The sequence below is a fragment of the Anser anser genome, assembly GCF_964211835.1.
Source record: "Anser anser genome assembly, chromosome: 4".
In the NCBI taxonomy this organism is placed as follows: domain Eukaryota; kingdom Metazoa; phylum Chordata; class Aves; order Anseriformes; family Anatidae; genus Anser; species Anser anser.
Genome location: NC_139724.1, coordinates 38,822,645 through 38,848,973, shown reverse-complemented (window position 1 = coordinate 38,848,973; position 26,329 = coordinate 38,822,645). Strand labels below are relative to the sequence as shown.

The 26,329-nt window shown below is 37.6% G+C and overlaps 1 protein-coding gene and 1 long non-coding RNA gene across 12 annotated transcripts in view; one reads left to right on the top strand and one right to left on the bottom strand.

Moving 5' to 3' along the window:
- LOC310898585 (uncharacterized protein) overlaps positions 1-26,329 on the bottom strand; it is a 76,128-nt gene that overhangs the window by 28,856 nt on the left and 20,943 nt on the right. For 4 of the 11 annotated variants that reach the window (XR_014583457.1, XR_014583458.1, XR_014583459.1 and 1 more), the window contains exon 1: positions 852-1,008. Coding sequence is in view for 2 of the 11 variants with exons in the window: in XM_083833841.1 (XP_083689967.1) it covers positions 3,793-3,821 (29 nt within the window). In the remaining 9 variants the exon portion in view is untranslated. Of the gene's footprint in view, positions 1-851; positions 1,009-3,792; positions 3,844-5,331; positions 5,543-9,415; positions 11,245-24,361; positions 24,479-26,329 lie in introns of those variants that run through there. The other 7 variants (XR_014583452.1, XR_014583453.1, XR_014583454.1 and 4 more) reach the window with 4 other exon arrangements.
- On the top strand, positions 1,005-24,865 carry LOC310898589. Its single transcript, XR_014583479.1, has 2 exons — positions 1,005-2,006; positions 24,565-24,865. It is a non-coding gene; the product is annotated as an uncharacterized lncRNA (long non-coding RNA).

The following is a 26,329-nucleotide window of genomic DNA, read 5'->3' as shown; positions in this document are numbered from 1 at the left end:
ATGTATTATATTCTTAACTGAAGCCCTAACTCAAACATGTCAGAAATAATGAAATTAGATTTGACCAATAATTACATCATTACAAATATGGTAGATCTGAACATCTCAAAGCAAATTTGGTTACTGGTATTTCTAGAGATAATGTTTTTGAGAAGTGCTCATTTTCTCTGTCATTCTCACTAGCCATATAATGTTGCCTCTATCAGATTGACAACGTAAATCAAGTAGTGATGTCAATTCACTTTTTCAAAAACACCAAAGTAACTGTAAAGTTTGATATGAAAACTGTAGTGTCTGCTTAGTTTACCAGAAGTTATGGCAGTGAGTTCTATAATTTTGAGTGTGTTTATTAATTTAAATATAAGATGCATGAAAGAAGCACAAAAAGTTACTTCTGTGCTTCCTCCCTTCAGAACTGCAACTGGGCCAGTAACTCTTAGTACAAAGTTAATTTAGTCAAGATACTTGAGAGCCACTTGGCTCCATTTCTAAATTCTTCCCTTTGTCCTTCGCAAAGCTCTTTGAAGTGTTACTCTGTGAGGTGGATGTTGTAATGAGCCTATTTCTAAGAGGATCAAAGTAGCAGAGCTGCCCAAAGCAGCATCAAAGATACACAACAGAGAGCCCTTTAATGAGCAAGAAGGACACAACTGTCTTTTCCCCAAAATAAAACCTTAAAACAGTATTTAGATTAAATATTTAAAATTGAAAATTATTTTATTTTGTCTGTAAGTCACTAGCAGAAAGCAAAAACCTCAAAGCGAGGAGAAAAATTCTGCAGCTGACACTGCTAAAATGTAATGACTATCATTTGCTCAATGCTTCACCGCCATTTAATGAAGTCCACATACCTGTGGCCTAAGCTAAAGGTGGCAGCCCCAGCTGGCACAGGCAGGATAGCAGCCCCACGCTAGAGCAGATTCCTTTCCCATGGATATGAAAATAGAAAGCAAACATGAGGCAGGAAGCTGCGGGAACACTGCAGAGAAGGCAGCTTGGGGAGGGATATGGGGGTGGGGTGGGAGAAAAAAAAAAAAAAAAGGAGTGGGAGGGAGGACTGGACATGTAAATTATGTGCCAGGAAATGAATTCTTTATAATGTCCCTTGCCAGAAGCTAAATTGTAGCAAATGTAAGCTGTCTTTTTTCCCCTCTCTTTCTATCTTTCCATAGTTCCTCCGAGGGTCGGGGAGGAAGAAGCAGGGACAGGAAGAGGGGTGATTCAATGTTTACTTACTTATTGCATTACTACAGAGCTATATGATCCAGCTTTAACATTAGAAGGCATGCAACCCCATAACAGTGAGGAACAGGGTAATATCCTGCTTCTCATTACACACAGCTTTTCAACTTTATTTGGCTACAGGCATCCTTCAATATGTTCTAGGACTGAAAAATGTGTTTCTGTTCAGAGGTTGGATGTGCATCTTGTACTGCGTTCAGTAATGAAAAGGGGGCTTATTTTGTTTGACTTGATAGCTATCTGTGCAAATACTGCTTCTGCTTAGGCTTGTGTTTGTTTAAGGGATCACCTACTGCATCTGTCAAGAGTGCAGAAACGTATGCCAGTGACCTGTGCTTAACTTGGGGATAAATTGAGAAGACTTGTATTTAAGGTTAAACCTGTATGCAGTTTATTATTATTATTTATTACTGCTGTTTGTTTGTTTTTCCTTCACAATTTAGCAGAAACTATGTGTCAGAAAGTTAAGAACACGTAGGAGTAAACTTTGGCTGCTGAGCAAAGTATACTTCTAACTTATGAGAAGTCACCCATATGTGATGCAGAGAGCAAAATAATTAATGAAACTAGACTCAAAGTAATTATATAATACTTTAACATTTACTGTGCATTAAGCAGGAGAAGCAACTCAGGCTTTTTTTCTTCCCAACCTGCACGGTTTGTGATCCTGTATATCCCAGTATGTGTAAGGCCATGGACAAAACCAGTACTGGTTCCCTTGAAGAACTCTGTGGGTAAAAGCACTGGATACTTCCACATGCAAGGTATGCACTTTTTTTTTTTTTTTGACTGTAAAAGTGCACTACTTTTGGAAGTCCGTACATAGAAAAAAAATGGTAACTTAAGTGAGTAAACTTAAGTAAAAGACATGATTTTTCAGCAAATGGTGTTGAGAACCTCAAAGTTTCTAGTAAAGAATATTGGCTGGGAAGAACAGCTCCAAATTTCCTTCCTTTATAGGATACAAAATGCACAGCTTTTCTTGGGGTTCTGCTATCTCCAAAAATGTAAAATATCCATGAATGTTTGTATCATGCTGAAATCACTAAAACTCAGTAAGTCTTCTGAGCTCTTAAAAACTAACTTCCTGCATTTCTAAGTTAGGATTTGGACACCTGACAACAATCTGGGGAAATCTTGGCCATTGTGACTTCGTCGATATTTTAATGGCAGATAGAGCTTCTAAAACATTAATTGCATTTACACCTTCTGAAGTTGCCCGCTGTAGAAATAGTGTATCTACATGCATGTACATATATGGCATATGTTTTGTGATCCATTTGTTGTGGGTTCACCACTATTCAATCTCTTGAAAAGATGTAAAGATACGAGTGAAAATATAAACTCTTGGCCTCTTCTATGTTCCCATTTCCTGCTCCTACAATTTAAACCCAAATGAATATGAAATAGAGGAAGATGCTGTTTGCAATTGCAGGTGGATATGAGAGAGATAACATAAACAAGAGCAAAATTTAAACAGAGATCGAAGGAGGTATCAGGCTTTTGAAATTACCTGGATTGTTGAAGACTAATCTCCACAAAGAGCAGCAGTCAAGACTTTAATACTTAGGAAATTTTGTGCAGAAGAGATGCAGGATCTATATCCTTCAGCTTTTTTTCATATGGTATGAAGATTTAAGTAATTGTCAAGAGCTGTCCTATCTCAGTGTCAGTTCTATATTGTGTCCTAAAAATAAACCTTTGTTTACTTTTAAGAATAATTTATTCCCTGAGTTTTAAAACATTTTCAAGCACAATGACTTCTAATGATTTCTTCTGCTTCAATAACAGTTATAACCTACATTACTGGGTTCTGGTAACAGCAAACTCAGTAATAGTAACATTTGCATAAAAATGTTTTCTTTCCTATACGGGCTGAAAGAGTCCCTAAAATTGTATTAAGCACTCAGTTTGCAATCTATTGATCTATTTTCATTACTAATACTTATTAATTATATTTAAAACTACAACGATTTGATTTAATTGGGGAGCAGAGTTGTACTCACCTCTTACAAGCAGTACTTTCTCAACAGAACTGTTCAAACACTTTTTGCTGTATAACTGTAAGTTGACTACATTTTGCTATGGGAAATACAGGGTATGAAATGAAAAGAATGTTTCCATGATAACCATATGATTAGCTAGTATCAACTTCTGGCATATTGCTCTCCCTGAATTTTTCTGCATCAGTTTAGTTAGGCTGTGAGCTATTTGCTGCAGTCTTGCTGATTTAATGCTCATAAAATGAAGAGTAATGCATAGTAATAGGTGCTACACTAAGTGCTCCATAAAATATTCCATGTAATATAAAACTTACAACTTCCTCACCTAAGTTTCTCTAAATAGAAGTTTTCAGTATCATTACTAACAGCTTTGAAAGGTTTCTCTGATAAAGTAGTAATCAACTAATCCCTTCAGAGTAGCCCTTTCCTATGGGCTGCTGATAAACCCTCCTCCTCAAAAAAAAAAAAAAGAAAAAAACACCACCCACCCTTACACTAGGCACAACACAAGAACAGTTCCAGTAGTCAAACTATGGCAAGGAACTACCTGGAGCACGCAGGACAGTCATTGTACATTGAGGGCTGTCAGTTATTTTCCCTGAAAAAAAAAAAAAAAGCATAACGATTACCACAGGTTGTAAATTTAAATACCAAATATGCATATTTTCTACAGATATCCCATATGAAAACCTACTGTAATTACAGTTATTGATAGGACAATTTTCATAAAGTGATGAGACACCTAAAGATGATACTTGAATGAATCTGATATAATAATGCCTTCTTTGTCAAAACCATATATGAATAACAGCAACTGAAAAACAATGCATTTTGGCACTTCCATGCTATCAGAATCATGAACTGATATGTAAGATCAGCTCTTGCCTAACGTCCTGTCAAATGATTTTCCCAGACTCTGTATTCAATGAAAATTAAGATGGATTCCACAACATTATGCAGTGACAAACATTACTTCAGAGCCCATGGCCTCAGGGACTCTAGATAGCTGCAGTACCTGAAAAAGCGATCTTCAATCCTTTAGCCCCCTTTTTGAAAAACATGGCCAAACTAACCACATGCAATACCTTTTTCATAGGTTTGTAATAGGGATTCACAAAAGCGAGTCATAACAGAAACACTGTGGGACTACTAAAATGTGTTTGTTTGGTTTTTTTTGCGTTAACATGTCTAACCCATCTTTGAAGAACTTAATATCTAGCCCCCACTCTGCTGTTAAGAATAAGGAAATTTTACCAGGAAGCCTAAATACAATGTCAAGACAGTAATTATCAGAAACAAAAAAATTTGTCAAAAGTAATTATCTTTTTTTTCATGCGTCTGATCTATGTTGAAACTGACTCTTTTCAGATTATTAGATCATTTGCTTGACCCTGTTAAAAACATTTTACTTCACTTGTAAGTCAGTTTTTGGCCATATGATACTGCATAAACAGTTAACTTAGAATATAGCAAGGTGCTAAGTACTTTGACTCTCTTCAGTTAATTTCATAAGTACTTAATTTTATGTTTGTTTGATCATACCAGGCATTCTTGAGAGGATTAAACTCATACATATAGCTTATATATTTTAAATACATTTTAAATCTGTCAGTCTGAATATCACAAACTATGCCACAGTCAGTTTGCATCTTATGTGTAAATCAAGAGCTACTTGGTCAAATTCTATGATTTTTAAATTGTTTACATGAAGTGTTTTATTCAATAATTTCCTTTACATTGTAAAGTATTGATTTAAATAGATGATAATGTATTCTTTCAGTTTCCCTTCTGGAGGGATCAGCAGGTAAAGGGTTAGACAAACTCACAGTCAACAGGTCAACAAGTGGACTAAAAGGGAGTGTATTCCTGCCCAGTCCTAAAACAGCTAGGACCACAGTTCTGGATGTCAGGGAGATGAGGGGACTGGACTGCTGGAAGCGCATAGACACTTAGAAAAAATAGTCCTGAGATAGATGGGCCACTGGTCTGCCCAGTTGAGCACTTCTTCCTTTCTTAAGATCAAATAATAAAAATACAAATAAGAAGAAAGGGAAAAAAAAAAAAGGAAAAGAAAAAAAATACTTACTTGTTCTTTTGTGTAAACTTGCCTTTCTCTTCTTACTGTAAGGATAGGTAGTAAAGGAGAATACTGAATAAATATGTTTGTGACTAACAGTGATTTGTAACGTGAGGTCAGAATTTAGCCCAGATGTTGCTCTTCTCTTTGCAAAAAGCAGCAGCATTTTTAAGGGGATTAGTAATTGCAGTGTCTTTTCACTTGACAATATGAATCACTCCTAGAGTGGACAAACAAGGAGAAAAAAAATGCAACAACAAACAAGCAACACAATAGCTTTTTTGTGACCACCAACAACTCACAAAAATATTATTTTCTTTCCTTTCATTTATTTGCATATGTATGTATTTGCAGAAGGCAAAACACAACTACATAGATCATTTAAAGTCTGAAAGATACGAAACTTGGATGACTCAGTGGAAAATTCTCAGAAATAATCTCGATGAAGTGGTTTTATTCATCTCATTCTACTTTTCTCAAGGGCTGACATACGCATAAAAGGGGAACATGATCCCTTGCACATGTTCTCCATGAGGACTGCATGTAGCACAATCATTAACTCAAAACAAGCTTTGCTGACTCTTACTCAAAGGCATTGCTGAATCTAAGCCAAAGGAATTCAGACCGGCCTTTCTCCATCTACTCTGATCAGTGAATATGGTGAAAAGACAATCCTGTTTCACTGCACAAAATATTGCACAGTTTCAGTGGGCTTATGTGGTCTGTCCTAACAAGTCTGCTGTGCAGTGTGGGACATTTTAAAAGTGACCTTCCTTTCCTGTGCTGCTGCAGGCTGACTACACTCAAAGACAGAGGGACAGATGAGAGGACAGACAGCTGGGACTGAGCTTACTAGACGCTGCTAACACAGCAAGATCCTACCAACAGCAATCACCAAAACTTTAGCGATCCTCATTTTTTTGTCAGTCCCTCACGCAAGAAAGTACACTACGGTTAGACCATCTACAACACGTGCTGCGTATGTGTGAAAGGGACAAATGGAAAACACAGGGGGGCCTCAGGAGCTCCCAGAATGCCGATATTAGATGACAGCACAGTAACACATCTGTGGGGACAGCAGCTCTTCTGGGTTATTCTTTATGGAGTGAGGAGTGACAGCCCTTGTCCTTCATAGTCATTTGGCTTTGCTCTCATATTCTCTCTGCTGCTTTTAGTTTATCCAGGGGCTATGCCTCCTATTCTCCTGTCGACTGCTTTCATCATCTGTCAGTTCTACCATATGGTCCTAAACCTTGTCAGGGAAGATCCACCTTCAGGTTGAAACAAACCAAACATATGGAATGCTGTTTCGGAGGTGGGGGTTAAAACCATCTTTAGATTATTAGTAACCCTGGTTACTATTTTGAGTTCTTAGAGAAAGCAATTTGCAATGATCAATAAACTGCCCAGCATGCTTTGGGAAATGGAAAATTCAATCTCTGTGTAATAGTTTATTCTGTAACAAAGAGTGTAATTTTTTGATTTAAAACTAATCTGTCTATAGTAACACACCTTGTCTCAAACCCAAGCCAAACAGTTGATTTTTCAGAGTAGTATTTTGTTTTGAGCCAGTTCAAACTCTTTCAGTAGCCATGTGAGCTTCCCACAGTGTCTCTTGGGAAGTGTAGACCAGAGTTTTCCCCTTTGAACTGGTCTACCCTGTCTGGTAAATCTCCCAAATGCTTTAACGTCTTCCCTCTAGTTAACACTCAAAAGTGAACTATGGAAGAAAGCACATGAATGGTGTCTAACAGGATAAATGGAGTAAGAAGAGAGCCCAGCTTACTGGAAGTGATAAATATTTTATAAGAATAAAAAAATAATTATACTTGGTCAGATAAAAAGTTAATTTAGAATTCATTTGTGCTTTTGACATTGGTCAGCAGAAGGGGCAAAAAGAAACAACAAAATTAGAGGCTAATTGTTTCTTCTGGTTTATTGTCTCAGCTTCCAAAAATGTGCCATTTCTGGGACTTCTTGATCTAGAGATTGCATCCAGAGCACTATGTCTAATATCTACTTTATGCATCTTCAAATAAATATTTCAATCTGTTTTTTAAATCAATTTATACTTTTGGCCTTCAGAACGCCTTGCAACAACAAAAGTTTCAATTTAATTATGCATAGTGTGAAATAGGGACTTTCCTTCATTCATTTCAAAACTTCAATTTTAAATTGGTATTGGGTGTCTTCCAGTTCTTTCACTGAGAAACAGTGAATAATGCTTCCCTAGCTATCATTCCGATCACAGTTTTTCGAACTTATCTTATAATGGTCTCATTGTGTCTTCTATTTATCCTCTCATCCTACGGAAATGGTTCATATCTTTGATCTTCCTGGTCCTCTTTGCATATCTCTTGAACTACAATTCCCATGAGTCTCTTGAAGAAGCTCACGGGACAAAAACTGACACCAAATTAATTTAAAACAAAACATTCAAAAAAAACCTACATAATACTGTTGGCCCCTTTCTGTATATTTTGCATATTTTAGTTCAGTCCTCTATAGGTATGAAAATAGCTACACTGATTTAACATTTTTTCTGGGAATAAGAATTGCAATTGCGCTCTGTTTTATCAGAAGTTTTCCTAAACGCAGTTAAATACATATTTGTGCAGATCCATATTGACACCAAGATTAAAGTTCAATTTGCCACAAAATTCAAACAATCTCCATAAAAAATCACCAAATGTGGAAGTAAACCTGACCACAGGCAGATGTCAAGCAGGTTTCCTTTTGAAGCAAAATGAAGTACAAGCAATAAATAAATAAGAAGCAAATCTGACTTGGTTTTAATGTTCTTTTTTTTAATTACCTTAGTAAAACAAGGTAATGCCTTGCAAATCTAAATAAACTTAATTGATGTTAGTGGATTTCCCCGCATTTAAAAGAGAAGAACTTAACATCTGACACTTTCCATTAAAAACTACTTCTCTAAATGCCATGCTGGGCACAGCTATTTTTTGGAAACTTCTAATGTTGTCAGACTAATGCTTGACAGTTACGCACACATGGTACAGCAGAGAGATTTTGTTCTCAAAAAAAAGAAAGTTAAAATTGCAAACCGAAATGAAGTTGCTGAGGTCCAGTGCTGAGGCATCAGGGCTATAAGTCATTCTCAGATAGCATTACTAAGATAACAAAAATGCATATGCTTATTTTCAAGGGCTGTGTCTGGAGAAGAAGCACAGCACGGCTGTCATGTGAACAGCCCGGTTGCCTGCTCTGAAGACGGTTTTATATTCAGAGACATCCCCCTCTCCACCAGTTGCAGTCACTTGCCCCCTTTGCTATGAAAATAAATCAATTTCATCTGCCGCAGTTCGATTTCTTTCTTCTCTCTGCCTCAGTCCCTCAGTTCCACTCCCTCTTTGAAAGCCTCTTTCCACAGCACCATATGGCAGCTGGGAGAAGGGCAGAGCAGTGATCTAGCTCTTAACAAAAGAGGCTGTGGTGTCAAAAAGCCTCATGAATGCATGAGACACATTCATGTATAGAGAAATGCCTCCAGCTCTGTCAGGGAGGACTAAAGAGAAGGCTGATAGGCCTGACATCGCTTTCGAGTTAAGAAAGGCAGCAGTTCTCTCTGCAGCTCATCCCCTCCACCCTCCCCCTCCTTGGTTTCACGCCAAAATCCTATTAGATCCATTAATGACATGAGACACAAAGTCAGAGTGTGTGGCAGAACAAGAAATTAAATTAGGCCACCTTATTTACTCCCTATCACTCTTTTTGAGATAGAATTATACTACTAAAAGAAAAAATGAAACAGGCTTTAATAGTGTGCTGTAGAGCAAACAAATAAGCTCCATCCCAAAAATAAAGGGCATTGAGCACACCCCTGTACATTGCCTTTGTGTGCATGTTTGCAGCAGAACTGCAAACTTTCAAGGCAACTCTGAAAAACATTTTAAAGTCTACTATTTACTGTTGGGTTTATTTTACTTTCTCAACTTACTGAAGCTGCTGTTGATACAGACAAAGGACTTTGAGGTTGGAAAATTAGCTAGACCTAATATCACATGTGCTCACTTAGCTGTTACAGAACTACACTTAATTTTTGAATATGAGAGAAATGGAAACTGGCACTTACAACTCATGCATTCCTTCTTCCTCATGTTTTGCTTCCTCTTTTTCTGCCTTGGAGTTGTTTGGCAAGCTTCAGTCCGCAGAAAATTCTACAAAATAGTCACAATCTTTATACACAAAGTTAACAAAATGAAAGACCGAAGTATGTTTCTTACAAACTTTTTTCATTACTAGAGGAAAGGAAAAATCGCCACTCTTGAGCACCAGAATGCAACAGTATGTATTTATGAATAATTTTCTTACTGAACTGTTACTGAAATGCTGGTTAAACCTTTAAACTAGAGCTGCATTACTAATGCTCCCTCTTCCCCAGAAAGGCCTCAGAAATCACAAAACTTTGTGTCCCTGGGGTTATTTAGAGGAACCTGGGCAAGCTTCCAAATGCTGGTATATGTGACCTTTACAAGTACTCAACAATAACAGTTCCCTATGAAATAAATCAATGAACATGTGTATAGTAACTCAGCAGTGGCATGAAAGTTTCAAGCTGAAATTGTATCAACACAGTTGAATCATCTCCCTACAATCAGCCTGGAAGCTTTTACTGAATGCAGGGCGTATGTAATTATATAAAATACGTTTATAGTATCTCACCAGTCTTCCTTCGTGGAATGCACTTAATGTACAGCCGTTGAACAACATTAAGTATGCGTGTATGTATTAGAGCTACTATTTATAGGCCCATCATGAGTCACAGACAATGGAAAATGAGCTAGTTTCAAAAATAAACTACAAAATTAATTGCAAAGACTAAAAGTTCCTCTTGTAGTGGCTTTGATGGCGTCTTTTTTAAATGAACTATGCAACAGATTGAAAAAAAGCTATTGTAAACACTGCTTAGGAATGCCTCTGAAATGGCTCTGGGGAGCTAATGTTCATGATATTTGATAGACTTAAATGCAGTCGGATTGGGTGGAGGTGGGCTTTTTTCTTTTTTTTTTTCCCTCCAAATTTTAACTAGCAGACTTTAAGCTCTCATCTGCAAGTGTGACTTGTGCAGGGTCCCTGCTCAGAGCGCGGGGAAGGCGAGGAACAATGCCACTATTGAAGGCTTGCCCATTCACTGCGGCCACATCTGTTTACATGGCCTATGCCCACCTCTAAAAAGGCTAGTCCTCCCACCTCTATTTTATCTCCCATGGTCTTGAATGGCTGGCTGGCTGAATGCTTTTCTTCTGAAAATCTGCAGTTTCAAATTTATTTTATGAGACCAAAGCTGACAGACAGACTAACAATAACATTTGCACATTTCTATAGTCTGGTTTGAATTTTATTGTAATCTGAGAACAACTGTAAAATTGTCCCAAACTACCCAGTTTCAAAATAAGTCTAATACATAGGATTTTGGCACCAAACTCATGGGGTTGAATTTTGCACTTACTCTTGGTTACATTTAGTTTTAAAGATTTTTTTCTGTAGAAATAATATTATAGTTCAAATATTTTTGATACAACAATGACAGTACTCAGAGTAGGAATAGATTTTTATCAACAAAAATTTTTTTTTTGCCATATGTACAGATATGTTTGGAGTCCATTGCTTTATGTTCTGCACTTCATAAAACGGTTTAGGTAGAAATAGTGACTACAATAAAATTCAATGAATTCAGATACCAGCTCTGCAACTTTCAAACTGAGCATCACTTTGCATGGCAGATACTTCAAAGAAACCAACATATTTAAGGAATTTCAAAATGGCTAGAGATCAATAGACTAACCCCATGTCCTCACTTAAATGAAAATTTTAACTGAACAGAAAATGGTGAGTGACCTTCAAAAAGCCAAAGGAAGCCCATGTTAACCAGGGGAAGTAGAAATCCAGAAGCTAAAAGCCTATGGCTGAAAACTCTGTGCACCACTGTGCAACGGGTTGTTTGTGTTTTTTGTTTTTTGTTTTTTTTTTTGGGGGGGGGGGAACAGGATATAAACTTAAAGTAAGTTTCATGAATTCAGCATCAACATGATTTGTGTCTATTGATTAACTACATTCAATGAACTTATAGAAATTTTATCTGAATAATAAATGCAAGGTCATACGTCTGCCAAAGCCATCGCAGTTACCATACCATAAAATTGCTAAATCTGCAAGTGTGCTGAAAACCACGTAGGCATACTGGTATCAAAATATATTGTATATTTTCTGTATAATACAGAACAATCCTTCATGTTCCAAGGGAGATTGCAAAAAGAAGTTGATAAAGAAAAAAAAAAAAGATAGTACACTACTTCTGAAGTATTAAATTAGAGAAAATGAGATTGAGGGAGAATCTTAACAGCCTGACAAAAGAGACTCTAATAGATTACTCAGATATGAACTCTTATTGTCAGGTGACTTACAGTGAACTTGTGTATAGCTTGCTCACTTGCTGTGCAGGCTTTGTTGACAATACAATTCAGTCTGCAACTCCCTACTTCCAGGTGGCAAATTGTATTCAAGATCAGCTAACACTAAGTTGTGTGTTTTTCTGACATTATTCTTCTACCTTCGTTAGTTATCATGAATATACTAAGACTCTGCCAGTAAGAGGATCTGAGCAAAAATTTGCCTATTCAGTATTGAGCTTGCTCAGCGGTGGCTGTCACATTGTTTTGAACTTGTCTTCCATGAAGCTATTTAATATAATGATTTCTTTATGCACAAAGTTAGGATTTATTGAAAGGTCCTGGAAGAACCAGGGACTGTTGTTCAAGTCAAGCATTCCCCTTTCCTCCCTTTTTAATATAAATAGTATAGCCTAAATATAAATGGACAAAGGACAGATAGACCTCATTTTTTGGTCTTCATGTTTATATAGGGTGCAAGAGAAGCTCCTTAACTTTACAGGATGCATGCTGTGGCTAAGTAAGGAGGGAATTTCCATGTGCTCTAGGGTTGGACAGATTCACCAAGCTATACCCGTTCTAACTCAACATTTGCTCCAGAATCTGCAAACACATCACTGAAATACTTGGAGGCAAGAAAAGGGGAAGGTGAATAGCACCAAGCTGTAAACCGAACAAGGGTAGTTTGTGACTTACGATGGTAAATATAGATTAACGTGCCAAACTTTGTCCTTCACATGTACCATTGTACCCAAATATCACTGTGTAACTGGTGCATAAGTACTGCTATCTGAGATACAATGTTCAGCATGTACTAGATCAGACGAAAAACAGTGTGAAATCACAGCCAGCATGAATCCACTCTGAATATAGGAGCTCACTGGGAGCAGTACAGCCTTACCACAATAACACCCTTGAGGGTAACCTCCTCTCTGTTAGGTCCCAAGAAGTTTTGACAGTGACTTCACTGGGGCCAGTATATTGCCTTGAAAGGTCAACGTTTACAAAAGAAACTTTGATATAACATTAAGAGTTTGCCTGAACATTCAAGTGCTGAAAATGCAAGCTGCAGATGTATTTTTTAGAACAAGAGAAGCACCACACAAAAATAGATGGTACGCTAACGTGAATTAAATTTACGCACAGACCTGAGTGGGTTTTTGCCTTACCTTTTTTCCCCACTCTTTTTTCTCTTTTTTTTTTTTTACTATAATCTTTATTAATAATTTAAATGTAGAACATGAATAGCTCTGATTATTTCTTTTCATGCTCTTGTAAAGAGCGAAAGCCTATAGCCCTCAAGATGAATATTAAAGTCTTCTATCTATCTACTAAACAAGTACTACAAATACAGGGGAAAAGAAAACTCAGCACCTTCTAGCTCACATCCTTGTGTGATGACTTAAAAAGTTGTCTTAAGTAGTTTGTAGTCTGCTAAGATTTCCTAAAGGGTTTTCACTTACTAACCCTCATGATGATACTTTTCTCTATGTGTTCCCCTAAGAAAGTAGTATGCACAGGAGCAATCTTCGGGAAAACAGCTCTGACAACATTCCGTGTGTTGAAAATTAAGATTCCCTATGCATGCTCACAGATTCATATTTTACGTCTACCTCTTTCCACCTAATTGGAGCAAATGTGAGATTTGTAGCGGTTTTCAAATGATACTGCTTTCATTTCAGAATGGTATTTTGTTTCAAAGTTTACAAAATGAACATAAACATAATGATGTATTTTAAAAGAGCCTGAAAATAAACTGAAGCTTTTCAAAGTAACTCAAATGAATGCATAATTCTGACATATAGTTCTTCTCATAGAGATACCGCTACTAGATAGTGACAACTTTTACCATGTTGCCTGTTGTAGATAAAGACTCTTTAAGCTATGTCTGTCTGGATGCTTATGTTACTTACTCAAATATTTGAACCTGTTGCTTGAAGGCGAGGGGACAGAGGAGGAAGGTGAAAAGACTATATAGCATTGCTAATCCCTTGAGCCATCTGGTCACTCGAGGCCATGCTTTAGATTATACTTATACTGAAAACCTATCCCTTTCATTCATTCAATTCCCTTCACGGTGTCAATTTATCATTGGCTTTTTTGCTATGTTAGGATTTCTTGCAGTTAATCATAGTGAGAATCAATTGTCTTTTGATGCCACAGTAAATATTTGCACTGGAAAGAGATTTTTACTCATTTCTTCCCCCTCCCACAACTTGCAGTGATTTGTAAAAGTTGCTGGTACATTTTAATAACTGAGTTGAAAACAAAGATAACTTTCTTCAGCAAAGAAGAAAATCATTCCAATATCATTTCTGTGTAATCTGGGAGAGTTTTGTTAGATGACAGAGACACTAAAATATGCATACCAAGCAGAGTTCAAAAGAACTGATTCTACCTTACTGATATCACCTTAAAACTCAGCTATCAGAGAGGTGGCATTTGCATGTTCAATTATCTAAGAACCAATCTGTACCTACACTTATATGTTACAAGCCTTTCAAACCTCCTAAATTTGCATCTATACTATGTAGCATATTGCATATTAAGCCTGTCCAAATGGATGATGATTTTCTAGGGTGTACATGAATTTTTGATCTATTGACACATGCAGTTCTATATGAAGCCAAATCTATCATGTCTCTGCCATGAAGCAGCAGTGAGACTTCACAGCTATTTCACTTCATTAGCTTTCCTACACACTTGACAAAATTACTCTTCAGGACTCCACAGTTAACTTTCAATAACATGCAGTCTTTTCCACTATTTCTAGTTTCACGCATAAGATTATTTTTTATATTGTGTTCCCTGAGGTAGCTGCAAAGCAATTCTGTCATAAACGTGCTGGTTCTGTGCACTCAGAGAGAAATCATGTTCTACTTTGTGCTCCTTCTATATATTAATTAATTCTTTGTAGTACTCTTCTGGCTATATGGCAGCTCTAATTTGTGAACCTTTCCTACTTGGATAACCTTCCTTTAAAAAAAAAAAAAGGAAAAAAAATTTAAAATGTCCTTTTCACTGTTGCAACTAATTTTGAATAGCAAAATGAGAAAGAAAAATTGTAAAGCACAGCACAAGTAGGAAAAGTCAGATCAAAACATCTGAGAAATGAGCAGACTGAAATTCTGAGAGTCCGAATCATTTTTTAAAGTGAATGAAGGAGGTCAATAGCTATTCAGAAAGGATACTTGAGTTTTTAGCCATTGTTTCAGTTCCTGATCACTTAATCTCACTGACAAACAGCTCTGCCTATCCATCGCATGTGCATGATACAGAAGCTGGTATGAAGTTTTGAAATGATCTTTCAGATCAGAGAAAATCAATGCATCAAATTTGATCTCACAAGACACAGTAGTTCACCTTTTTCTCATGAAAAGAAAGGATAAGTGGTATGATTAAAAACTAAAAATAGTGAGTTGAAATATACAAGCCATTACTAACTGATAACATCCCACTGCCTGACTAGTACAGTTCATTGAAACACATTTGCTGGAAGCAACAGCCTGAAATAACTCAGTTTGTGCTTGTTGCTACTTAACCCTACAAAAACTGCAAGTTAGAAATTATTATATTGTTTGTACTGCAATGGAGCTAAAAGGTACTAATGAAGGTAGCACTCCATTGCTGCAAAGGCTGTAGAAGCATGTGACTAAGACACAGATGAGATCTACAGAGCTTTCGGGCTTCAAAATATTAAATTGACTCAATAATCCTGAATTACTGAATTTAAGATGCAATTTTATGTCTACCCCTGCATCTAAACAGGGTCTGCTCAACCAGCATCCCTTCTACATCCAGCTGCAGTATTCATTAAGATTTGTTCAAGTTACTACTCCAAACACTACAAAAACAAATTCCCACTGAGCTACAGTGAAATAGCAAGTAGCAGCTGAGAAACAGGATGGCCTCTGGAACAAATAATGGATTACCTGTCTTACTACTAATGCATCTAGAATAGCTATTCTTTATTGAAAATTGCCTTTACCTGATAAAAAAAATACCATTGAATAAGATTAAGATTATTCGATGACAAAAAGCATGAGAAATAAAAATGCTCACTTTATAAGGCATAAATGAACCACTAACTGACAGGAGCTGAAAAAACTTCTCTTGTTGGCTGGTTATTCAACTGTGGATTCTGCTGCTCTGCCCTCTGAAGCATCTGGTGCTGGCCATTACCAGAGATCAAATACAGGACCAGATGGTCTGTTGGCTTGACTCATTATAATGGTATGACTTCTGAAATGTAAAAGCTCTTCACAGAACCAGAAGGAGAGCATTTACCTCTGAATGCCTGAACTCAAAAAAAAAAAGGGGGGGGGGGGGGGGGGGGGGGGGGAGAAAGAAACCTCTGTGAACCAAGGGAATAGCAATCCAACTTACCCCAGTGACACTTGCATAAGAAGTCAAATTACTCAAGAACTTTTCTCACTGAGGAGGATCTGGCCTTAGCGAGCTTTTGTGACTTCAGTGATTATAATATCACTAAATAGGATACTCAAGATGATTTGGGAAGTTAAAGCTGAAGAAGCAACTTAGTGGTGTAGCCTGGCAGGACAGTATCATATCAGCTCCTTAGAGCTGTGCTGGATTCTTGCATGCTGAATTAACTTGTCTGCGATTTAAAAGTGCTGCATCTGATCCTGTGGGATTCCTTTGTACCAGAGACATAAAGGACTAGTTAGATGACTGAAAAAGTCATACCCAAGAGAAGAAGAAGGAAAAAAAAAAAAGGCATTTTAGAGAAGGGGAGTAGAAGGGACCTCAAAAAGTGCCAAGTATTTGATTCTGATTTTTCTTTGTTTTCAGGGTCTTTCTGATGTTCTGGCTATGTGAATTGACAATTTTAATTCTCCTTAAAATTAAAAGATATGGTCTTAATGGGAGCAGGATGGCTGAAATAAAATAAAGTAGCACCCTATTTGACCTTGTTTTGTGACAATCAGCCTTCTGGACCAGATGGTCTTGGAGGTCTTTCCCAACCTTTATGATTCTATGATTTTCTCCTTCATTTTAATTTCTCTGTAAAGGTTGACCTAAACGAGTGTGGTACTGAAAGTGCCATCCATCTTACCAATGGTAGACTATGACCATTCTGGCTTCCTCATAGAGGATTTTGAACATAATTGTTTTGAATCCTCTGCTTTTCATCCCTTTTCAACTTCTATCTAAAAATTATTGATGTTTTAACTACTGTTTTCTAAATTAAAATTCCAAGAGTTTTAAATGTTTGAAAATAGAGATTAGCTGAGGTCCATTTTAAGTTATGATGCAGATGGAGAATACATATCTGGGAAGATGCTTAGAGAAGAAAAACAAATGTAGACTTTTACTCCTTGGATTCAGGAACATGATACGTGGGTTTTTTTAGTCATCACAATGATTTATAAAGGAAAGCTGTTGTGTAACAATATAAACCTTCAATATGCCAAACCTGCGTAACAACTGGCTTGCCTCTTAAGACATTTTCCAGCAAGAGACAAGAACTTGAAGTTACTGTCTTCCCTAATTCCCTCTTACTACTTCCCTTACTACCCCTAAATTAGTAAGAGACCATTTTGTGTGGAAAAAGAAAATAAAATGAAAAACTACTGTATGACTTAGAATGTAACTTACATTGTGAGTTCCATGTAGCACATCTTGCATGTTCTGACTCCTTTAGAAAGAGCTTCTTGATAAATATAAGTATTGAAAATCACTGATTCTCAATAAAAGGCTATTGAAATACAAAATCACCCCCTAACACCATATGAGCAAAGGAAAATATGCTATTTTATTTGATATTAACAGCAACCCTCCTAAATTCAAAAATATCAGCATTCTGTAGAAAACACAGTCTCCAGCAGTTTATTTCCTTTTTATAAAATCCCTGTGCAAGAGAAGCTTTTCTGAATAGCACTGGCATTATTTAAAAAGGGAGGCAATGAGAAGGGCACTCTAGGTCTTGCCAGCCTTCTTGGACAGTTGTAGTGACCACATGGCAGGGCTGGGCCAACCATACTATGACGCATCTTATTTTCTTCAGACAACAGGGGGTAAACATACAAGTAAACGTACAAGGACACCGCTGACTTGTACTCAAATTCCATTACTCCGTAATACAAATCTAGGTGTCTAATTTTCTACGTGAGCCAAGAAAAGCCTTAATAGAAAACCCAGCAAAGTGGATTTGTTCTGAGGATTTTCCTATGGCTTCCCCTTCCCTTGTTTGTCCATTTACTGAATAGATCATATTTCCAATGTGTGATTTTCAGGCATAACCAGGACCAAGTTGTGGTGCTCAAGGCAGACCAAAGTAATTGATGCAGTGAAATATGAAATAATAAGTCTTAAAAATAGCTAGTACACTGGATGGAAATGTTATCAAACTGCTTTATGCTGGATTCTTTCTCACTGCATCATGTTTCATTTTTGGAAAGGATGAAAAGAGGAGAGGTTGAGTTTAAGGAAAGGTCACATACGAAAAACTCTTCAGAAAAATCCCTGCTAAACTGTATATTCATTATTGTGACTTCTCTGATAGACTGGGGGTAGTAATAACAATTTAAAACAATAACAACTTGGTGGGAAGACAGAAAACGATTTTGGAAACCTATGGCCAGTTATGGTTTTTCCAATACATGAAAAATCCTAAGAACTGTAGCCAGGCAGTACAAGGAATTCAGGTGCATTGTTGTATTCTTTAGACAGAAAATTGAAGAAGTACAAAGAAAGAAAAGGAAAAACAGGTAACACCTTTTACTGGACAGCCTCTTAAAAGGAGATATGATTCCTCATTTGTTCAGCATAGCCAGCTTGCCATTTGGGACTGAGGGCCAATCAAGTGGCCATCTATTTAACCAGTGATCACGGCTTTTACTTTATATAAAGAAGTGCACTGGGGGAGCCGCATGATTTTCTGCACTTTGCATTCCACATCATCTCCCAGAGCTCCTTCTTTTTCCTAACAGAAAACATATGAAGATACTTGGTACCTTCCCAGTTAGTCAGAGATAACCTCTTAAGAAAGTAAATGAGCTGTGGAGGTGACTCCTTCACCTCCTCAAATTAAGGAAGTTTTTTTTTCCCACCCACATAATAACAAAAACAAGTATCTATCCCAAAACTACTGTTCTGCTCTACAACAAAGCCACAGTGTTAAAATATCATCTGAAAAATATCATTCCTGATGTAGGAGTTCAAAGACCAAAATATGTTTATATTCTTAACAAGATTTGTTTGTTTACACTAAGAAAATTAGTTCCTTTGTATGTATTATAACATTTGCCACATTCCTATAAGTATTGTTTTCTGGTGAAGTCACGATTACTTAATTAGACATGGTTCACTAATATTCTTTGTGTATTCCTACCCACCTGTGCTTCATGAAGATTTAACTGGATACAGCTCTTCTGTTCGTGTCACTAGCAAACAAAAAGTCACCCAAGAAGACTTACAAGCAACCTCAGAAAATATTTTCACTGCGATATTTGTCAATCAGTGCTCACTTGGTTAAAAAATAAAACCAAAATCCCCGCCCTTAACCAATCCCTCTCTGACCCTTGGAGCTACAATTTTTCCTGTGGTCTTTCTCAGTCTTTGCATTTACCAGAGGCTCCAAACTATAATCAAAAATCACAGTTATTACAAATGCTAGATCCTCTTTCTGCTTTCAGTGATGCAGTTCTGGTAGATTTTCCCCTTTCCTGGTACTCTCAGGTGCACCTGGCAGTGGGAGCCTCTCCATCAGGTAATCAGGGTGGGATCTCTTCATAAGTGGGCTTGGGGCATCTTGTGGAAAAGCTTTTGTAGAAAAGCTTCATAACCACCCATATGACAACAGGCATTTTAGGAAGTCCAGGCTGTTCCAGACCAGCATATCCATTTGTAGCAGAGAAACTTGCCATGCCAACCTTTCAACTGCAGTCCATGCATACATTTATAAATGGGATATTAGAGCTACATGCACTGTTCCTATCGTTTGGAATGGGATCTGAGTGCACAAAGTCTCACATGCAGAAAATGTACATTTAAGGTGCCCAGTGGTCCAATATAACTATAAAAAGAGAAGTTGTGTAAAGAAACCCTGGAATCTTTCACCTGGCTTCCCTTTCCCTGGCTGCGTACTTCTGGAAAACACCATGCTATTCAGACTGTGGCTTTCAAAGGCCATCAAGTCGGATCATCTTGTGAAATCGATGGTTATAAGAGAAACAGGAAAAGAAGCAAACTGAAGTTACAAAATTTAAAAAAAAACAAACCTGTCACTGCTATACCATGGCACTGCTTTATGTAAAGCTCTCCCAGTCTGTCAGGGTAATGCATTCAAAAGGAAGGAGGGAGTTGTACAACCAATTCTTTTTTAAAAAAAAACTTCTGTTTTAATTATTAAAGCAGTGCTATGATACAGAATGTCTGTAGGGAATTGCTTAATTTTATGCTTTTTATAACACGGTCCCCAATTGCCAAAGAAAATGTGTGTTCTTTCATTTCTGGAGAGTGCCTTCTGAAAGACCCTCATGTTTCACATCTTTTTCATTCTGCCCTGCTTTCTCTGTCTTTTTGCTCCTGGTGGTAGGACTTTCGGGGAGAGGAAATATTTTATTTTTTAGTTAGGCTTTTCTGGTATTCTTTTCCTCAGAACACATTATTAGAAGGGATCTCTCCTATTTGAGTGCTCACAGGAAGACTCATAAATAAGAAGCAAAAATTCTATTAACCACCCTAATTCTGAGGGGTGCAACAATCAAATATTTATAAAACTGCACATAATTTACAGGTAAACTTTCTAATTGGATACATCTGCAAGTGGCTGTATATTCTATGCAAACTTTCAGAACCAGGAAATCTATAAGATATTACATAAGAAATCAGTGTTCCTGGCTTCCCTGATTTAAAACGACTTTAAAATAGAGCTTATATAGCAGAAGCAATACGATTTTGGAGCTTTCTCTGCCGAAATAGTGTTTTTCATCGTTCATCCATCTACAATGATTCTTCCAGATTTGGGCAAAAGCAAGTAGGCTGAGATCATAAAGTTACTGAAACTCTGACATCACTGAGGAACTGAAGATCCACTTTCAAAAGAGATCTGTGACATGCCTGGACTATAGCATAAACTTGGATAATTGACACTGGGGCCCAAGCATCTGGGTTAGCTTAGCAGCAGATGTTCACAGTCACTTTCTAAAGCCATCCTCGTGCTTCTGTGTTCTGGTGTTGCGCTCCTGAGGGGATGTCACTAAATTTCTGAAGCCATCTCCTGCATGTTGTATAGCTCAGCTGCTCTCTCGTTAGCCCCCAAGCTGTTCCTTCTGGGGACATGGCAGGGAAGGGAGGATTTGTAGGAAGCAACTGGAGGATTATTAATACTTGCTATTTTAATATGCCTCAGTAGGACAGACTGAGAAAGCACAAATGGGAGCAGAATCAAAGGAAGCCACTCAGACATGATAACATTATTATCTGTTGCTGACATATACCTCAATATATGAGTGGGAATGGGGAAAGCAAGACTAAAAAGAGGAGTCTGCAAATACTGTGGTGACCCTGTATCCCTAAGGATTTCTATCTTATTGAAAATCAAAACAGTTTGGCTGCCTAATCCTCTGAAACAATGTCTCCAATTACTCCGAATTTTTCTAAAATTTAAGAGGGGTGGAAACACTATTCATTTGTTTGAGAAAATACAGCTGGTAGGGTATCAGAAGGGTAAAACTGAGGAGCTAGAGCTAACTGCCTCCAGAATTTCGGTTCAAACAAGAAGCAAGGACAAATGTGTATTTCCTTCTTACCTATCTTTTTTATCTGTATATATTTCATGGTAGTAATTTCATTGCATCTCACTCCTTACAATCACAGAAATAGAGCAAGGGAGCTGAACCCACTCAGATGGCAAAGATTTCAGATCTGTTGACAGCTTGGTTCCTCAGTCTCTGTGTTATCACTGTTAGGGGGATCATCAGGACAAAGATGCTCATACAGTAAAAAATGCAACTTCAGTAATGCATCAGTCAAGAAGCCATTCCAAAGGGAAATCATAATTAAAAAACTAGATTTTTTTTTTAATTACACTAGATGGAGAATACAGACAAAAGAAGAAGGTACAGATCTATTGTGATTATTGACAAGGAAAAACTTACCATAACTTATTGACAACACTGCAGAAATCTGCGGTTTACAGAAACAACTAGATTTCTCTTGAAAGTCACCAGCTATCAGGCCCAGATATGCAGGCATGTCAGCTTACAAATGAACACAGCTGGTGCTGATTATGAAAGCATCCAGCGAGCCATGAGCCTGTCTGCACTTAAAGTTGTGGGCAGAGCCAGCAAAACATCACATGCTAGCAAATGCAGTGAAGATAATTAAAAAAAAAATCAAAAAAAAAAGAATGCACTTAAGGCACCATATTCTTATTCAAAGAGATTTAGTTATAACTCGATACACGGTTCCTCCATGTGACAGGACAGATGTATTTTGACAGCACAGTGTTTAGAGGGAAAATAAAATATGCAACCACATACAAGTTACTTGCTAGACTGCACATTTCTGTACACACAAAAAGGACAAGGAGAACCCCCTTGGGTGACTGTATAATGTAACTTTGCCACTCCATAGCTGGATTCATTACTTTGTACAGTATTCAGCAAAAACGAAATAGCCTCTGTCAGCACTGAAGACAGTGTGATTTCATAACAAACTTACTTTGGAACAATGTGTTTGTTCTAAGACTTTTGAGCCTACTAACTCTGCTGTGCCTGGAATAATGTCTCTGCACTTGAACGCATAATCAAGGCAAAAGGTTGAGAAAAGCCAGACTTAAATATTTGAAGCATTTGGGACATGCTCATAGGAGATATTTGGATGTAGGCTAGTTGTGACACTTTTAATCACAAGGGAAAACTATTAGCAACTTGGTAACTTTATCCTTCCAAGATAGGGAAAAATATGGTGTAGAAAACCTTCAGGTTCCCTAGAAATTGATGTAGGATTTAGTAAAGAATGGAATTAAAAAAAAAAAGTAATGTTCAAAACCCCATAGATAAGCTCCAACATTCATGTTGCTTGATGTGAAAGGAAAAAAGAAAGCATCTGCTTGTGAATTAATCACTGTTTAAAGACAGGAAGCAAATAAATGTTCAGTTAGCACAACAGATAAAACATTTTTTCTGCCACAAATCCCACAAAGATCTCTTTTGAGTCCAATAGTCATAGTCATTATCAACATAGTCATTATCAAAAAAGTCCGTTAAATAATGGTAAGAAAGTTTGTTCGTAACAGAATATTACTCAAGACGATCAATATAGAGGTGAGCTGTAGAAGAGACTTGTGATTTTAAGTAGCTGGATAATAAAATTGCATACAATATTCGCTGTTAGAGCATGCAAAAAGTTTTTATCATCATCGTAATTGATGTAAAAATGCATATACTACCTCTCCCCCACACTCCCCAGTAGCTCTAATTGTATGGACACAGTAACTCAGAAAACAGATCATGAAGTTATGCTGGCTACTTTTTAAAAATGAGGTTTCAAAGCAGCATGATCATCATAATGTAACAAGAGAGTAAGAAAAAGAGACTAGCAGAACACCTGATCCTGACCCTGTACGTTGAGCTTTATGCATTGTCCAGGTTACCCACTTCAGAAGAGATGAACTCTCAAGGCACACTAGCTTGTGTACAAGAGCCTAAACAGATTCTTTACCTTCAGAGACCTGGGAAGCATTTCCACAGGTCAAGAAAGGGATAGAGGGATAGACATTAAATGACCAGGTCGTATGTCTCACATAAGGAAAGGGCACTTACACAGTTTAGAGTTTAAGTATGGAAACCACTACCATGAGATGTTGTGGGTGCTAAAGTAAAACAAGGTACATAAAGAAACTACACAAATTCACAGGGCAAAAAGTGAATTGATAACTATTAAACAGAATGAACTGAATATAACTACATGCTCAAAGAGTTTCTGTGGCGGGATGCCAAGCTGGTGAGAACTGTGAAATGCCTCCAACTCAAACTTTTCCAACTGTAAACTCCCCAACAGAAGGAGGCCAGAAGCCTTTTAAACTAAAAAGGCCAGAGTTTGTTAGAATAAAAAACTAGAATAGGCAACTTAAGTACAGAAAGCTCACAGCTGCTAAGGCAAAGTACAGATTAAAAAGTTTATATGCAATTGTATCCCTATCCATTTGTTCTTAAACATACAGCCTTGTTTCTAGACTTGACTTTAATTAACTTAATTACTTCCTGATTCTAAGTAAACTGCACAACCCTCAAGTCCACAAATTCCTTCCGTCACCTCGGAGCTCTTTCTGAGGTTTTCAGTAAAACTTTCAATTGTAATGAGTTGCATATGTGATTTTCTAGCCCTCATTTTCTTCCTGTAGGAAAAGAGGATTTCCTTGCTCCTCTTGACATTTCTTCAGTTTCTCTGCTTAAGGCAAAGGCTACGAACTCCCTGATCTTTCCTGCCTCATCACCCTACCTCATGAATCCTCCCAGCAGCTGATTAAAGGAAAGCACTGATTCCCCTCACCCTTTCCCAAAACTTCTACCCGATCCACACATTCAATTTAAAACAAACAAACAACAACCCCACAAACAACAGAACAAGAAAGCTCAGAATAAATGCATCAAACATACAGTTTGCCTGACGAGATAGCTCCTCACAGGTGTAAGAGGGAAGGGAGCACCATTTCTCTCCTCTGTGTTTACATCAGAAAGCATCCAATACTGTCTGTTTTCAGTGGCAGAAGACTGCTGCAGGATGGAGCAAGAAAAAAAAAATGATGTCTTTCTCTAAAGCACCCATTGTATAAGTTTCTAAGTTGTTTTTTTTTTTTCAGCCACCTATAATACGCAGTTTACAGTGAAGTCTGATTACAGAAGACACTGTCAAAATTCAAGTCCTTATCTCTTCCGAATGGACACAACACCACATGATAGTTGTCTTTGTCAAACTTAGTTTTTCATCAACATTTCAATCATTTTATGTTGGGTTACGCAGCTGTCATCACTCCACTTAAACATGCCTGCCTTTGAGCACTGCTGTACCAGATTATACATTACACTAGTGCGCTGCTTTGAGGGTCTGGGGAATATCCAGTGTGACATAAGAACACATTTAATAAATGCATTTGAAATGAACTTAGTTGTGCTGCAGATGATGATTTCAGATTCCACTACTCAGCCCACTCTATTCAGCTGTGTAGGAAGTATTAGCTGTTTAAAATTGTTCGGCATTGCTATGGCAACCCTCACTCTCCAGCAGCCTCTTACAATGCTGTACAAAAATGCATTCACTTCGCAGGGAAGCTGCATATGACTCTTGAGATCTGGGGCTGTCCCCCTAATGAAACGCACACCTAACCCTCATTACTTTTAATTTGATTCAAGAGCACATACCAGTTTACTGTGCAAAATGTATTTAGCTCATTACCTGGCCTATCATGCAAGTCCAGATCTCAGAGGCATACACTCAAATCGCTTGGGTTAAGTGCAGTTACAGACTGAGAACAGCACTACGTGGCTTTACATATGTGATTCAGTGGCTCCCACATCAGATTTTATTCACTGTCAGTGAAAATAATTTCCTCCTGCTTCACAACCTTAGGGCAAGGGGCAGGGTGAAGAACATCATGTGTGTGCTTTTTTCACCAGCAGTGCTTTTTTTTCGCAAGGAGCTTTGGAAGAGGGAACTGGAGAGGATGCACCACCATGGCCCTGTCTTGCCACATTCACAGACAGATGAACCCTCCAAATATTTGGATATTTGCTATATATGAATCCCTGCACTGAAGTAAAGTATATCAGGGTCCCCAGAATAATCCAAAGGATAAATATAACAAACTGTAGAGTGGCTCTTCACAAATTAGCAGACAGTTTTCCTAGCTGCCAGATCTGGACCTCAGCTGGGATCTGCAGCAAGCTGAGTTTTTGACAGCTGATGGTAAAGCCTAAGCCCAAATGTTTCCACAAACCAAAATTCACCTCTCATTTACACCTGTGCCATTGCGTCAAGTGGGTCAAATCAACAAAGATAAAACTCCTGTCTAAATCTCATGGATTTATTTTCCATAAAGAGTATAATTCTTGATCATTTCAGATACATGAAAAAGAGCATGTTAATACTCTTCTCCTCAACAATCCCTATGTTAATGTGGAAAACTTGACAACAGAAAGAATGCAATCCTTCTTGCAAAGGAGGAACATGAGAAGTTATTTGACAGCCAAAGAAAGATGAGACTGTTCCCCTACCAGAACTATAATCATCTCTCCAAGGTGAAGACATGAGGATTGTTACTACTCTGAGCAGGAAAGGAGTATCCATTTGTACACTGAGTGCAGCCCCATTGTTGAATTACAATGAATTACACAATGAATTACAAAGCTGGTATTCTCAGCGCACTGTTGGAACTCTTCCCCACACTGCAGAGTTCCCTAAGAAGTATTCTTTCAATAACCATAACCCAAAACAAACTTTATTGTAGGTTCTCTCTCCTGGAACTCAGAGGGGAATGGCATACTCAGCCCATCACAGTTAGCTATTACAGCTTCCTCCCTCCCAGCCACAAATATTTCTGTAGCTGTCTGAGCTCAGTTTAAGCTCAG